The 17,174-nt window shown below is 38.8% G+C and overlaps 1 protein-coding gene across 2 annotated transcripts in view; it reads right to left on the bottom strand.

Annotated features, from left to right (window-relative positions):
* fgd5a (FYVE, RhoGEF and PH domain containing 5a) overlaps positions 1-17,174 on the bottom strand; it is a 38,530-nt gene that overhangs the window by 1,537 nt on the left and 19,819 nt on the right. Inside the window, exons 6-20 of one of the 2 annotated variants that reach the window (XM_024270309.2) lie at positions 15,262-15,413; positions 14,217-14,373; positions 8,504-8,594; positions 8,036-8,086; positions 7,835-7,893; positions 7,204-7,275; positions 7,053-7,121; positions 4,186-4,269; positions 4,029-4,108; positions 3,500-3,596; positions 2,749-2,886; positions 2,552-2,654; positions 2,285-2,421; positions 1,921-2,049; positions 1,407-1,564 (exon numbers count right to left, since the gene is read on the bottom strand). In XM_024270309.2, the coding sequence (XP_024126077.1) occupies positions 1,407-1,564; positions 1,921-2,049; positions 2,285-2,421; positions 2,552-2,654; positions 2,749-2,886; positions 3,500-3,596; positions 4,029-4,108; positions 4,186-4,269; positions 7,053-7,121; positions 7,204-7,275; positions 7,835-7,893; positions 8,036-8,086; positions 8,504-8,594; positions 14,217-14,373; positions 15,262-15,413 (1,577 nt within the window). The remainder of the gene's footprint in view (positions 1-1,406; positions 1,565-1,920; positions 2,050-2,284; positions 2,422-2,551; positions 2,655-2,748; positions 2,887-3,499; positions 3,597-4,028; positions 4,109-4,185; positions 4,270-7,052; positions 7,122-7,203; positions 7,276-7,834; positions 7,894-8,035; positions 8,087-8,503; positions 8,595-14,216; positions 14,374-15,261; positions 15,414-17,174) is intronic. The other variant, XM_024270310.2, reaches the window with a different exon arrangement.

The following is a 17,174-nucleotide window of genomic DNA, read 5'->3' as shown; positions in this document are numbered from 1 at the left end:
AGCTGTTGCAATTCTGCAATGTCTGCCCTGAGAGAGTTAACTGGGATTATGTAATTTTAGCCAAAAAACAAACAAAAAAAAGCAAGTCATTTTCTAGGACATTCATTAGAAATTTGCCTCTGAATTATTGGCCAATCCTGTTGGAGTAAGCCTGCCTCCATTTTCTATCGTCCCTCTATTTATGCACTTCTCCTGGTTTTTAGCTCCCCCAACATAAGATTACTGGCAAGCAACATTGGTGCTATCCACCCATACAGATTTGAGCCAGATGCCAGCTTGGACAAGGAAAACAAAAACGCACATGAATCTAGTCGTCTACAAGTGGATGCATCACAGCGGAGTGAAGCAGGGAGCTAGTGGGCTGCCGATTGTAGCACATACATCACTACTACAAGATTTTTCCGGCAGTATGTTTTTCTTCTGCTCCTGATTCACAATGATTTGAATAAAGAAATACTCAGAAATGCAATTTAAAGCTTACTTTTCTTTATATATGTCCTGCATCATGAGAAAAATGCCACAATAACTCATTAAAAACAACAAAAACATAATTTTCATTGGAGTGGGTCTTTAACTGACTCAAACAGTCAGTTTAAAATTATAATACAATGATATTATAAACCCAAAAACTTTAACTGTTTTTTTTTTTCCAAATTTCCCATTTTTTAAGGATATTACCAGGTCTGGAAAAGCACACACACTTAAAGAAGACGTATAAAAATAGACAAAAACCCAAAGTGCTCACTACCCATTTACCAATTCAACCAATTTGTTGTTGTAAACTGTAAAACTAAAGAGATACTTAAGGCTGGGGACTTATTGATGCAAATTCAGACATTAAACTAAACTGATGACCTTTATAATTTAACCAGTTTTCTTTTTTCTGCCACCAACACGAAAAATGCAGCAAGCATTGTGTGTTGATCAAACTAACTAAGCAATTTTCAAGCAATTGGAGAGCAATAACCACCACTGATGTGCGATGAATAAAAATAAGCAATACATCAGTAAATATATCTGATCACAGATGTTAGATTGTCTTTTAGAGATAAAATTGATGTCACAAAAATAATTTGGACTCCACTGTTCTTTCAAAATCTTAATCAAAAGAACAAAAAAAATAATTTCAGATAAAAGGTAATCAAAATATTGAGGTAAATATTGGAAAATCTGTTGAGCTGTTTATTTTAAGACATAATTGCATAAGAACACAACCCCTGCTGGTGTATATAATGTCACCTCCCCAAAGAGGACAAATAACCATCATCCTGTTGATAAGGTGCCTCCAAAGTAAAGCTGCCAAAGCTACAGTTTGATTTCCAATCAGGAAAATACTCTGTTTACTTGAAAGTCTTTAGGCTCTTTTACAAAAATAAAAGCTTTCCTACTGATCTGACGCTGCTGACCTGCGTGCAGTGTGTTGATCATCAGCTTTGAACGTGTAGTAGAGGGTTTTCTTGTGGTACAAATGAAACACGCTGCTACTGCTTCCTTCTTCCTCAGGGCCCTCGGTCAACTTCACAGTGAAGCCCTGCAGAGGCAAACTTTCTGAAGCCACTTTATCCTAAAGAGAAAAAAAAGAATGAAATGTCAAACTTTGCAGAAAGTAATGGCGTCTGCGCTGCTGTTGGGGCCTTTGAGGGAACTGTGATAACTTTTAAGCTTCAAAGAGTTTAAATTGCACACTTGTAAAAAGAAAGGAAAAGAGAGAGCACAGAGAATCCCTTTATTAGTTGTTCATCTTCTGCTGATGAAATTGAGAAAAGACTGAAATGTGCAGTTTAAGGAGCTAACACAAGCTGGCCAGACATGGAGAGGGATGGATGAAGGCTGCAACACAACACCTCTGCTTAAATCATGGTGAAATAAATGAGTGTGTGTGTTTTTGGGGCCGGTGCGGGAGACTCTGTGCCCCCTCACCTCGCGGGCTGTGAAGGTGTAGAGCACCTTATCTTTGAGGAGGAACCACAGCCTCTTCCACTTTCGTTTGCTCTTCTTTCGCCGCTGCAAGCTCCCACTCATGGTGGAGCCCTCCACGCCGAGTGAAACCTGATGACACATGGAGAACATCAGACAAACAGGAAGTCATACAGAAAGGAACATGAATGTCAAAAACCTACAATAAAGTAACTTTTTGAGAATGTTGTCGGTTTGCAACACCAAAGGTCCACTATTTTACATTATCACGGTTAGCTTCATTAATGCAGACATGTTCTCCGCTTGCCTACAACAAACAGAGAACCCTAAAGGTCAAGTAGAGAAACTCAAAGACAAAACAATCCACCTGACTGAGGTTGGAGGTACTTTTTCTTAACTTCCACAGGCTGGGGGGCTGCAGGCTCTGAAAGACAGTCGAGAGGGGCCGACTGACCCGATGACTTCGGAGGCTGGAGTTATCACAAGCTGCTGGAACGCTGCCACCTGCAAGTGTGAATGTAACTGTTAACTTACCAGTTAATTAGGTGGAACACGTTTTTTTTTTTTTTTTTTTTTTTTTTTCAATGGCGTGCACGCATATGGACATCTCTTTATGTGCAAAACTCAAATGTACCTTTTTTCTCCAGTTCAGCAAAACAGAGGTTACACACTTTTGCCATCCTATCTTTGAGATACTTCAGAGGGTATCTGTGTCTTGAGCACGCTCGGCATACCACCTGAATAAACAGTTGCAAGACAGTACATTCACATCCAAATATGATCCAACACAAAAATCAAGAACGAGAGACCGAGAAGTGGCATGTCTCTGACCTTTCCGCAGGCGTTACAGTGGTGTCGTCTGAGTGTGAGGCTGAAATCAGTAGTGCAGTTCATGCACATCATCACTTGTGAAACTGGAACCAGGACGGGTGCAGTTTCCCCAAGGGCCATCCACAGTTTCTCACGGGCCTGTTGGGACAATTTTGTTTGTTCTTAACAGTCATTCATCTTCAAAATTCACTTTTCCTGTGCAGGAAACAGAGGTTAATGGACCTTATCCTAGTTACATGAGGGTAAAAGTGGACAGACATGCACCCCATATGGTCATGCATGGGCAATAAAACTATGGAAAATGTTTTTGGACAATGGGAGGAAATCGGAAAACGCAGAACAACTCCAGCCACACAAACCACCAGATTACAATGCAGCTCTCATATATCATTAAATATTTAAATATGATTCTTTTACTAAATAGATATATTTATAGTGAAGGTGCCATAGTAAAAAGCAAAAGCAGAGTATCAGTTAGATTAGTCTAATTATGGCTTTAAAAAAAAGGTTAAATCAAATTCTATTCATGTAATTGCTTAGAACCAAGATGCATTAATAAGCAACATTTATTACACGTATTTTTGTTGCAACAACTGAATTTTAAAAAATATATATTTTGGTTCATAATTACAGTTAATTCATGTCACAATGAACAAAAAAAAAAAAATTTAGCATCATCAACAAACTTTTCAAAACTTTGTAAAAAAAGCGGACAAAGTTTCTCTGACGGTCACACCAGACTTTCTCTTACCTCACTGCAAGGGCCGCCAAACGTGCAGAGGCCTGCAGCGTGGTCTGCTATTGCTCGGCTCAGTGTGTGGAACCAGTCTTCTCGTTCTCCAACCGAACTAAACAGAAATTTTACTTTTGCTTTTAAAACAACCACATTTGTGATTTGAGAAAAGACAAAAGAATGCTCTTGTTTTAGACAGTATTTATGATCCCAACTTGTCATGTGGACGTATGGTTCGGGGTCCCCAACCTCCAGACCTCGAACCGGTATCGGTCCTAGGGCCACTTACTACTAGGCCACAGACAGAGAAAAAATGTATACGGTAATTAGGGGGCCCCAATCCTCAAGACGTGGACCACCGGTGCCCTAACCCAGGTACTTTGTCCTGAGGGTTTTAATGAGAACAGCCAGCACATCAAAAAACAACTAGTTGGGGACACTCAAAATGTCCAAAAGTGATGTGTAGGGGGCCCGAACCACACATCCATACATGATGACTTGGGAGTGAGAATGCGTAGTATGATCACATGATAGTTAGGTTGCTCACCTTGCAGAGAGGGTGATGGTGATGTCAGACACTTCAATCCTAAGACAGTTGAGCACATTTTCCAGCGCAGGTTTGCTCACCTTTGTGTCAATAAGAAACACAGAGCAGTTAGAAAAACTATGTGAATTTGTCTTAATCAATATAAACATTCCTCTACCTTCATTCCTGATAAAGGCAGGGTGTTCTTAAGTCTGTATTTGCCATCTTGCTGAGGGTAGGTGTACAACATCATGTCATTCATCTAGGAAAACAGAAGACATGTTTTAATCAGGATTTCATCAGAACACCAAATATTGTAATGGTATCAAGTTAATGGAAAGTCAGTACTTAATTCCTGTTATTTGCAGTACCTACTACTAACACAGAGTGGCAGTGTTGGCTAAGAAAGGCCATAAATACAGACAACAATGGTAACACTAAATGAAGTTTTTTTTTTTTTTCCCAGAGAATTCTGTGAATTCTGGCAGCACTTATTTTCCATTTATGCACACAACAAAAAATTAATCAGTACAGTAAAAAAGTGTTTATTTGCATGAGAGAGTAAAAGTATTCCAATCCTCTGAACACATAGAGTCCATTGTGTTTTGAAAGGTATTTCATAACACAGACAAAAGGAATGACATCATTGGTCACACCTAATGTGTGCTCTAAACATCCGCTGGAACCATAAAAGCAGCATCCAGGAATTCTCCACCCTGCTCAGGACTCCAGACCCCCCCGCCTCCAACACACACACATTACTGACTTCTCAAGCTGAACCAACAACAAGGACTGGATGGGATCTGTCACCTTCACTGCAACAACATTGCAGTCACTGTAAACTGTTCTGAGGCTCAAGCCTCCGTGACAGAGACTAAACAAGGCGGACCAGCTCAGGCCCTGCCAGTGACCTCTTGGCTGCAGCCACTGTGTTTTGTCTGCTGCACCCTGAGCTGCTCATTTGCTTAAAAATTGCTGCCAAAGAAGCCCAGCTGAGTGCAGACATACCTAGAGAACAGATATCTACGCTGGTCGTTTGTGCAGAAGGCATTTAACTCTGTATAAAGTGGCCTCTGGCTCATCCTCTAAACCTTCATCACCTGCATTTTACAGTTGTCTAGGTCTGATTCTTTTAATGCCATTCCTCGCACATTCAGCCAGCTTTTATTTCTTCTCTGAACCCGGGCTTGTGACATGGTTACTGCATTTCTCTCCCGCTCAGGTGACTGATGGCTTTTCATCTTCTCTGTTTGGATTTTCTTTTCTTAATAGCCCATAAATAACACCTTTGACATTTTAGCTGTTTGCTGCAAAGGAGAAAATGGCTTTAAAGCTGTGGTGGTCAACCAGTTTAAACCAGAAACCTTTTTTGAGCATCCTTTAACCATAATCCCATTTCAGAAACTGATGCTGTTGGGCAAAATAAAAAGAGTGATAGATCCACAAAACAAATCTGTTATTTTCTACTTGGATCAACTGAGATGAAAAGAAACTAAAAAGTGGCTGGAGCTGCCACTGCGAATATAAAGCTTAGGCCTAACTCATAGCACAAGATAGCACTGATTGCACAAAGAACAATCGTGTGGGCTTCTCCATTTCACGTTATGTGTTTGTGTAACACCACCACCCCATCCTCCGCCACCTCCTCCCTGCATTCTACAGGGTGTCTGGTCTTCAATTTGCTGTCAGTCTCCTCCCAGTACACGGGAAGTCTGCATCCAGTGACCCGCACCAAACATCCTGAAGGGAAGTGAGGCCCTCGAAAACAAGTCCTGAGAGAGGAGGAGACCAGAGAGGAGAGGGAGGCCCCCTTGCTTGCAAGGGTGTGGTGCTCTGTTAAGGTCTGACAACCTTGGCCTCACCACCCCACCAAGCCCACCTACCTCCACCCAACATTCCTCAATATTTCAAGCCAGCTTTGTTTTCACTGTTACCTGAACATCAGGTACCTAACTCTGAACTTATAGGATAAGGACATTTTACCAGATGATATCAATCACAGTTTTACTGGACTACTGTTTGTTGTTTTAAAGTCAAGCAATAAATCTTTTAATAAAACCAGATTAACTTTATGTGTTGTGCATAGAAATTGATTTGATTACATTTTCCTTTTAGTCTGGATTGTTTTGTTCTTGCAATGAAGAATGTACAGTCACAGAACTGCATATCCTGTTCTTTTAATCAGTTTGATAAGAAACACTGTTGATTCATTTGACATTTTTGTTCGCATTTAAAGTTTGTTTTTTGTTCCTTGTAGATAAATTTCATTTTCTGAGAGTTTGCATATTTCAGATTTTAATTTGCTAACAAAAACATGTTTTCGTTTGGAATTAAAACAAGTCTAGACAGCTAATATCAATGCAGCATCTATCAAGTTGTATTTTTAAGATGCTACATTTTGCTCTGAACATAAGAGTTTCGAATTATATATTGATGCAATTGTGATCAGCAGTTTGTTGAATGGGAACAACCTAATCAATTTTAAAATGTACCACTTGTAAAAAGAAGAACAAAGTCATCTATTAATGACACAATTCAGTGTAGTTTTTTTTTTAATTCAGTAATTTATGTGGATGTTCTTATGTTCTTGTACTGCAAATTGCAATTAAATTTAACAAATAGAACACAAAAAAAGGCCAATAAAGTCTGCCATGGATGTGTTTAGACAGCACCAGGCTATAGGCAGCTGTCTCTTTATGCAAAGACGATCACCAGCTGGTAATAAACAACAGACAGATTGGTTTGACTGTTCTTATCATGTTTTCTGTAAATTACTAACAAATATTAACCTGTTCCAGGGTAGCAGTCCATCTGTGAGGACTCAGATTTAAAAGAAGAGCTTCATAAATTGGAGAAGTAGTCTAAAATTCTTCTTTAAAGACTCCACACGGATACAATGGAAATGCTTTTCAACAAAGAAACATCCATAGAACAGTAATTTATGTGACACTTAGTTTCAGTGAAATAAATAGTTTGACACATTGGTCTGGTTTTGGTTACAACTTTTGCTGTATGATAATGTTTTTTTTTTGTTGTTTTTTTTACCAGAAAGAGGTGTCGTGGCTGCCTGCTCTTCCTGGAAACCTTCATGAGAGTCCCCTCTTTGACAAATATCTGCCAAGAGAAGAACAATATTTTAAGACCAAGTCATTCTAGCATTGGACCTAGTTCTCATTTAACAGACAGAAATGCTCACTCTTCCAGGTTTCAGAAGATCCCTTTTTCCTTTCACGCTGTACTCGATGTGGACCAGACGCAACAAGTTCTCCTATGGGGAAAAGATGGAGAAGGATTATCTAATGATGGGAAGATGGAGTGTATTAAACAATCCCTGTATGGTCATGAATGAAAATGTAGGGGTGGGAACGGATGCAATCCTGAAATGTGAACGGGAATAGATAGTATGACTGGTTTTTCCATTGTCTATCAGCTTGTATGAGGAGAACTGCATGACCACAGAAGACAAAATGTGTGATAAGGTGGGAGCTGTAAATAAAGTCGAGTTTATTGGTAACAGTGAGGGGAGTGTTTGTGAACTATCTCCATAAACTTTCTATTTCAGTGGGAGTTAAAGTCCACTCACACACTGTTCCCTTTGTAATGATACACCTGGCACTTTTTGATGACATCATCTTTTTGGAGGGGTTTATCGGCAAACAGACAAAGACCTCCCTTTCATTCTGACAAGTTGTTCAGAGGAGGATGTGTAACTTCTTCATGCTCAAAATGAGCTCTTTCATGCAGGGAAAAACAACCGCAAAGCCAAGCAATGAATGTGTCAATGTGAATGCAAACACATGGGGTGCCCCCAGCCTTTAGAAACTCACCCCCTGTTTGAGGTTGTCATTGGCCTGATCTGCCACCTCGGACACGATCACCAAGGCAGCTGCAGCACACAGGAGAGAATGAGACAGAGCACAGGAGTCAGTACGGTACTGGTTATGAGACAAGAACTGGACCACGAGTCATGTTGAGCTTCTACATTAAAGCATGCAAAAATATATTGATGCATATTCAATGATATTTACCTTGAGTGTCAGTGTATTCCTTTGAATCAGGGGAAAGATTATTTAGGTAGTCTGTAAGGAACAAAACAAAGACGTGAAACAGATCATTTTTATATAAATCTGTAGTCATTTCATGGTTGTGACATAGCACATCCTTGCACATTAAATCCCAGATGAGTTTAAAGCTTCCTTAACAGAAATGTTGGTTTGTATTTTTAGGGTAGAAAGAACTGTTCTTATTAAGCAAATTACTTTAAGCAAATGAAGAATCAAACCCTGCAGGAAAAAAAAAACAGAAAATTTGAGTTTTCTCTATGATAATGTATAATCAAAGATTGAAAATAAATAAGAATTAATATCATGACGACATATCTACAATGCATAAAAATGGAAGTGTAAGAAAGATTTAAATTACTTGCAGCATAAAATTCAAATTAAAACCACAATTCTCAAGCATGGGCCATACATTTGAGGTTACATGTATCTTACCTGTAAGAAGCATTCGATACTGAAGTACTCTCACGATGACCTGTAGCAGCTGGTGTTTTAGTGGGACTTCACTTTCTTCTGCACCTCTCGTCTGCACCCAGATAAAACACAAATAGTCATTTTTTTAAATAGCACTTCTTTTGGGAATCAAGCAATTAATGTTCTTATAATTTGTTGTTAGATGAAAATATGTTTAAAGCAACTTGTTTGTTTAACCTGTAGCTATTTTTTATGTATTTTTAAAAATAATTTATAAAATATGAAGTCTGATGGAAGACTGTTGTGGGGTCATGGGGGTTCTTAACATTTAGAGATGAGGAGGATTGGGTTTTCAAGGAAGAGAAAATATGTGTAAATTGATTCTTGTATGTTTTTAGTAAAAAAAAAAACAAAATTAGATAAAAAATATGAAGTAAATGGCATTTTGCTAGGAAGAAAAGTCTCTGTGTGACTTAATTTTACTCTGTCAACACTTTGAATCCAGGGTGACCGCTTTGATTAACTGCCGTAGACCAAGGTCAAAAGTGATCTGGCTCTTTCCATGTGTCAGGGTGACCTCCATGCAAACAAAAAAGCCTACTACAACTCCCATTCTTCTACTCTGTCCAGTTTTTTTCAGGTGAAAGGAAGACAGACAGTGACACTATTAAAGAGAGCTTTAGAAAAATCAATCAGGATCTAATTGCCTCTGACAGGTATTTATGCCCCGAGCGGCAGAGGAGCCATGGGGGTCACACACAATCACACACAGTCTTCTCTAATCCAATGAAGTGCTATCCTTCATTAGATAGGCACAGATAGCGCCTTGCGGGGAGCTGCGTGTTTATCTTATTTACACTGTACACACACAAGGGAAATGTGTCAAATTGCACAAGTTCAGACTCACACAGAGTCTAAACCTGTGACAAGGTTATAAATGTGACTTTGAAAAACTAATATTATCTTAAACTCAACATCATAAAGAGAGGCTTCTTCTGAGGAAAATTCCTGTCTTTTTTTTTGTAAGATTCTATTTTTCTCCTTTTTTCACCTTCCTAACCTCACCTGACCCCTGTGTAAAACACTAATTACAAAAACAACCACTTTCCAATTACGAACCTCAATTTCTTTTCAGAATACACGCCTTCAACGAGTGTCACTTGTGGGTTGTGATCTAATTGACACTTTATCAGAAGAAGCGGTTTTCCAGAAATGCTAACAAGAGTGTGCTTTTGCTTGAGCGAGTGAGACAAACAGGGGAGGAGTAGGAGATGTCTCGTGCTGGGAGATAAACTCATGCACGCACATGAATGGACAACAAACACACTGTTGTGGCCAGCGGATTTGTTGTCTTTGCACACATCCTCCGCTCACACACGCCTGCACAAAACTGATCTAATTGGGGAGTTGTAAAGGAGGCTGCTTCCCTAATTAGCTTCTGCCTGCCTCATTGCCCAGCTGCCTTTACAAGGAATTCACTCCAACACTTTCTTCCTCATATCGCTCTCTGTCCACCTGCTGCCCACCCTCCTGCTCTCCTCCTGGACTGCTTGAACGGGGCTTTAGGGGAACTCAGGCGATGACATGAATATAAATCAAATGTGAATCGCTTTGCAAAGAGTTCTACTGTAGTAAACCACCGTTTCACAGGACACACACGTTTCATCAAGTGAAAGAGCACTTGCTTTTAACTTAAAGGTTTAAAGACCTACACATATATTTTTTCCTAAAACTTAAATACCTTCAATAAAAAAAACCCTAGAAATAAGTCAAAATTTCCCCAAATTGAAAAATTGTCTTTAGATAAGCAAAAATTGGGGACAGAAATTTAATTTTACCATAGGAATTCTTATTTCAAGAAAAAAATGTAGTCACTAAGACATGTTTTCTCAAGCTAAAAATATTTTGCTATTGAAACACTTTTTTGATAAGATAATTTTTCTAGCAAGACAGAGAATAAGACATTTGCTCTTTAAAACAAAAGTATTTCAGAATTATATATCCGTTTTTGCAGGACTTACATAAACATTTACATATAATATATTAGATGGTATCATTATTGAGGAAAAAAAATGAAGCACAAGCAGTGCATGAAAAAAATTCAAGGGCTCCTCGTAATTTAATAGTGTGTAGAATTCCTTTTATTAGGAACAATCTGGGGTAATTACTTTATTTCTGCTGGATGCCATCAATCTCTAGCATCAGTGGGGTATTTTTGTCCCACTCTTCCTTACAAACTTGCTTCAGTTTAGTAAAGTTTGCAGTAAGTTATTTATGAGTATAAAGTCCCGCTCTGATCACCTTTTGATCTATTGTAAAAGCATTCCAAGTGGTTTTTCATTAAGAAGCCATTTTTAGGCAAAATTAAAAAGCCTGTGTCATTTTCTAGGACATAGTTTCTGCAGAGCAGCAGGAGTTTGTTAGAAATTTGCCTCTGCATTATGGGCGGGACTGTTAGCACGGAAAAAGCCCGCCCTGCTTCCCATTATCCATTTATTTACACTCTTTCCCACTAGCTTAAAGCCCCTCACACCCCCAAAATTAATGGTGCAACAACAATACCAGCTCTGACAAGGAAAACTGCACAAAAATCCAGAAGAACGTTTTAAAAACACCAAAAACACTCATTTTAATTAGTTGGTTGGTTCATTTCAGCCCTTTGATTCGGCTTTTTTGCATGGTTTTGTTTGCTCCTGAGATTCAGATCAACACACTGGTAGGTCACGCAGCATTTGCTGTCAGACTGATGGCCTCAAATTTGACAGAAATGCTTTGGCATATTTGTAGCGTTTGGTTTTCTCCAGATACGATGCTCTGAATCATTGCTGAACATCAGCCTTGTTTGTGCCTAAAGCCACTTTATAAGTCCTGTTTCTGTCATGTTGTTCTTTACATGCTAACTGAGGTTTGTAGAGCTACAGCTCCAGGGTATTTCACAGCTACTTTGACCACTACACTGCCTGACCTTGAAGTGAACTCGCTGAAAGCTCTGTTCCCGGGGAGACCAACAACTTTATTAAATGTTTTGCCCAACTGAATAATCTTACATTGTAGAATAACATAATCCAAACTGCATGGAAGTGAGTTCATGACCCCTCCCAGATTGAGCAAATACACAATTGCTTTTACAAGAACGCCTTTCCTCCCTTGGATTTGTGATTTGCTTCAGACAAACAAACTCCCCTTCAGAAAGATGGTTAAATAAGTTGATGAACAACTGAGTGGGACTGGTGATAGTTGGCTGATCTCTTTAAGAGGCAACACTGAGTTATTCCACACACTGGATCTAAATGTTGCTGTAAATTAATAAATATTAATAACTGTGATGTTTAAAGTCCTACTCCGATCATCTTTTGATCTAGTGTAAAAGCGTTCTTTTAATTATAATTATGCTGTTTTTAGCCGAAATAAAAAAGTCTGTATCCTTTCTAGATTGTGGAGATCTGCAGGAGTTTATTCGAAATTCACCTCGGAGTTCTGAGTAGGAATGTTGGCTTGGAGTAAGCCCGCCCCCTTCCCATCATCCATATGTGTGCATGCTCTCTCTAGCTTACAGCCCCTCATTACCCCAACCTAAACTTACCGGTGCAACAAAAATGACGAGCAATACTGGAGCTATCCAGCTGTGCAATTTGGAGCCAGATCCCAGTTCAGACGAGGAAAACAAAGACGTACATGGATCTAGTCGTCTACTAGTGCAGATTAGAGAGATTGATGCCTGCAGATTGTAGTTTGTACGTAACAGCTACAAGCTTTTTCAAACTGCATTTTGTTTGTCTGCTCTTGAATAAAGACATACTCAGAAATGCAATTTTGAACTGTATTTTCTTTATGTATGTCCGCTATATTTAGAAAAGCGCCACAAGAACATGTTAGAAACTCAACACGATTTTTATCAGAGTGGGTCTTTAATAGGATTTTTAAGCCCTGCCTGGTGCCTGATGACTTTTGAAAATGACTTGAGAAAACAAAACTGAAGGAGGGTACACTTGGTTATTCTCACTTGGTCCTGCCCTTGTGAACCAAAGAGAAAAAGAAACGTACACAAAAGAAACACACACACTATACACACATATAGTCCATGGTGGCCAGTGTTAATAAATGGTGCAGCAAACAACCAACTGGCTGTTGAGAGGAGGTTGTAATCCTGTAAGGGTCAAGTTCTGATCTGATCAGGGACCGCAGCTACTTCATCACTGTCATCACCACATCCACAATGAAATTACTACCACTTAAACTGCATGACTTTAGCCTGTACAAGCACAAGGTAAAGGGAACGAAAGAACACCATAAGGCTTAAAATAGACTATACATTTACAAACACACTGAAACAACTATAGTTGCGTGTAGGAGTCCTTACTTTAGCATTTGTGATCAGATCAATGAAAAGTGAACTGTGAGACCTTCATGAGAGTCTCTCCTTCAGGCCTCAAGTCTTACTCATGGTCACACACACCAGGTTACTATCAAAGCTGCGTTTACCCAGCAGGACATCCATCAAACTCACATAACACCCTGATGTGCAGAAGTAGGAAGGACAAGCCTGACTTAAAATACACTATATAGCATTTCGGGCTTTAGTCAGTATGCTCTTACACACAGTAGTAGCAAAAAACCACTTTATTATTGTTTAAAATATATTTATTAGTCAGTTTAGGAAATCGTTGGCACATTTTTGGCCATACTGATTCAAGATAGTAACAAGGTGTGGACTCGACATTTTTACAAGCCACTGCTTGATCAAACATCAAGTAGTAAGTCCCACCTTCAGTGGCTAATTGCTGGTTTATGAAAAGAGAAAAAAGGGGGATTATGTCTTGCAGCTAAAATTGAACCAGGTCCTAAGGAGCTAAATGCTTTCAAAGGTGGAAACGCGCTGAAGGGCAGCAAAGGCCGGCGCTCAAAGCGGAGCCAGGTTATTCAAGTGAAGCACAGCTGCTGCTGAATATTCATGAGCAGAGACACTTGTCTACCCGCTTTTTTAAGCCGAACTAGAAACGCCTGGAACCATTGTGTCAGCCGTTCAGTGAACTGATGCGTTTGCATGCATTGCATTGTGAAATAAGTGGCTTAATTTGGACACAATGTATGAAGGCAATGTCTGGTTCATAAGTCTGGCGACATTTAAATATGTTTGTTTTTTGATTGTCACTTCTGAACATAAACTCATTTTTTCACAAGTTTTTTACTTCCTTTTATCAGATTCCATGGGCAAATTTCTTTTGAAAAAGACAATATTGATTTAATACTCAGGAATGTAATTTATTTCCACCTGTGAAATCAATTTTTAATCTCCAGCAATTTTCAGTAAATAGGAGAACCACAGCATATGAAGTATTTGTTGTTTAGTAGGTAAAAAAATAGTAAACACAACAACAGAAAGGTCAGGTCTTTGAAGAGGAAAATCAAAAATCAAAAGAAACCAAAATATTCCAGTGGAAGCTGGTAGGAATATAAGCAAGTGGGTACAAAGGGAAATATCAGGGTCAATATCTGCTCTGAAAACACCCAGCAAGCAAAAACTTTTCCTGAAAAAGTTTAGAACCTGAGATCTGAATGTGTGACTGCAAAAATACTTCCTCTTTCAAAACCTCTTTTCAGCAGATTTTTTAAAGGGTATCTTGAACTCTCACTTACTTGGCACAGTGAAATACAACACAATCCAACGTCCAAAATGATGACAACATAGTGCCTTTGACATGTCACATTCTTGTCTGTCAGTCTGTTATTTTACCTCAAATTTCTTGACGATGCCGGCAAAAGCAGGGTTGTTCCTGCAGCTCTGCTTCAGTAGTGACATGCTGCGATCGTACTGGCAGATGTAAGTGTCAAACACCCCGAAATCATCCTGACGGGACAAGATCGCCTCCACCATCTTCTGGCTTTCTTCCCTTTAGAGTGAAATGACAAGTAGGTCATCAACACCATAAAGCATCATTGAGTTGACTATTTATTTAGGTAGTTAACTGGAGTAATTCAAATATTTCTGAATATTGTCTAATGCTAACACAGAGAAGTACAATGAGGAAAAAGACTATTTCAAGATGTTAGAGGTAGATAACATAGAATAACATTAGACATTTCCTCAATTTAAAAAGTACATTTCATGTCAAACATAATTCAAAAAAATAGTCAAAGATGCAAACATGTAACATGTCTCTTCATATATAATTTTTCAATGAAAGAGTTAAGCTATGTGGTCTGTATTATGCCTTCAGAAATCATAGGAAATGTACATATCAGTATGTTATTGTAAGATTAATATTACTAATGCAATGTTTAATTGTCAACATTAAAATAATCTCCTTTCAAATAACTTCTATAATTTTAACTGCATTTGGTTTTGTTAGTTCCTATATAAAACAAAACTGGAGAAATTTTAATAATTTCTTTTTGTTTGTTGCTCAGGGCCGTAACACCGAATAAAAAAAAAATAGCTTTAAATGCTTTATTTATTTACTTTTTCTTTTTGCTTTGCCAAAAAATATTTTATTTATTTATTTTATTTTTGACTGAAAATGCATGACAGAAAGAGATGAATAAAAAAGAAAAAAAAATCTTAAAATATTTGTTACACATATTTAATTAAATATTCAAAGACATCTCTGTTTATTGGTGAGCTTTTCACTTCAAAAATAGACAAAAATTGAAAAATTCTAAGAGGTGGAGTTTATATAACCAGCAGATTATGAACCTATATCTCATCTAAATTTCAAATTTTGTGAAGATATTGATCTGTTATGCTCTAAAACAAATACAAATCCCATGGTTTGCCTCACCACTGCATAATTCGTTCCTCCATGTCGGCTAAGATGCTACAGTGGAGGCTGTAAACTTGTGGGAGCACGTTCAGTATCTCCCCCAACCTTTGCTCCTCCAGCACTGGCTCCCCCTCCGCATTCACCGCCTCGGCCACTGCTGACCTGAAATCCTATAGAAGAAAGGGCACATGAGAGTTTTTTTTAAAGCAAAACAAAGGTATGAGGCAGAAAGGCTGAACTAGGAATAAAGGAAGCAGTGAGGATGGAAGTGAGGGAGGGTGGGAGGACAGGAGAAACGAAAGGCACAGTGGAATGAGCACTGAAGAGAAAAACTGGAAGGAAGGTCAGATCCTCCTAAACATCCTTCCTGTTCCCCTCCCCTTGTATCATTTCAGAACTTTGGGCTCTCTCCAGGCTTTCAGGAAAGAAAGCCTCGCTTTGCACAAGAGCTGCACACCAGGTGTTGCTGCCTAATGACCTTTCTCAATGACACTTTGCCGGTTTCCTTACAAACCCTTGTTTCTCTTTCTCCAGCAATCAAAATAGATATTTAACACACATGAAGTCAACTTTACATCTCTATAAATGCACATAAAAACATGCAATATGCTTTAATAGCTGCAATGTTGAAGACTAAACCTATTAAAATGAAAAAGTTATGCAACTAAAGAGCTGAGAGTGAAGGAGAGGCCATTAATCTTCTTGGCAATTAGACTTTGACTAAATTAAATGAGGTTATTTACAAGGAGACATCATCATCCAATGTTTTCTGTAAGTCAAGATTCGCTATAAAATGACATATTTTGGTTAGACTTATGGCTGCATATCACAAAATGCCAGCGTGCGGCAACCAAAATGCAAGTTTTTCTTCAAATTTGACATATCGTCCGTGTGGCGACATTTGGAATCGGGAGGCAGAAGCAGCATTTTTACAATTTTTTTTAGTTCCAGACAAAATATGGGCATACAAAATGGAGATATCTGCGTCAGCGCTGGGTCAATCAGGTACAAGGCATCTTTCATCACATTTGCTGCTGCAAAGAGCAACAACCACTGTTGATATTGACTGCCAACCCAGCCAGCAAGGTCAAGTAGGCCCCATATGGTTTAAAAGTGGGCAGAATATGTGGGCCCCACCTGTGTTTGCTCACATTGGCTCAGCTGGCCTGGGACCGACAGCCTGGGCAGCACCACTCGCTTGCTCTGTTGGACCCTGAGTAACAGAACTCGCTACACTGTTCACCAGGCGACTGGCTTAGTGATCCAGCCCACTGAGTGCCCACTTAAGCCAGTGTGGGCAAACACAGGTGGGGTCACCACAAAAACTGCTGACAAACCAATTTGGGGCCCACTTTTAAGGAGCTTTGTGATCTTTTAACCTCTTCAGACCTGCTCACATGCGTGGACATCACATTCCGGGCTATATTACCACATTTGTTAATTCTGCTTAACTGGGGCACTGTGACTATGCATTTAGAGCAGTGTCACACTTAATCGCACTATGGGCCAAAATCCAAAACACACCTTAGGTCATGGGCCGAACAGGATAAACATTTATTGAACACTAAAACTAACTTTTTAAAACTTTAAAACCATAACTTTTTTAACATAATTATGAACTAGATATATAGCATTACCTGCGACAATGCTTAACTTTAAAAATATCCTAAAAAACTGGAAAAAGGCCTAAAATAGCCAAAACAGATGGTGTGTAAATACGAGCCTAACTTCAAAACAGCCTAAAAAAACGTAAAAAGAAAATCCTATATTAGCCAAAATAACTAGCATGTCACTAAAATAATAGCTAAACTCCAAAATATCGTAAAAAATCTTAGTAAATGCCAAAATAGTCCAAAAAGCTAGCAGAATGTCAATTTTTTAAAACTTTACAGCCGTAACTTTTTAACATAAATATGAATAATAAAAAGGCA

Source organism: Oryzias melastigma, linkage group LG5, assembly GCF_002922805.2.
Source record: "Oryzias melastigma strain HK-1 linkage group LG5, ASM292280v2, whole genome shotgun sequence".
NCBI classification, from domain to species: domain Eukaryota; kingdom Metazoa; phylum Chordata; class Actinopteri; order Beloniformes; family Adrianichthyidae; genus Oryzias; species Oryzias melastigma.
The sequence above is the reverse complement of the archived record's forward strand: the minus strand, read 5'-3'. Positions and strand labels throughout refer to the sequence as shown.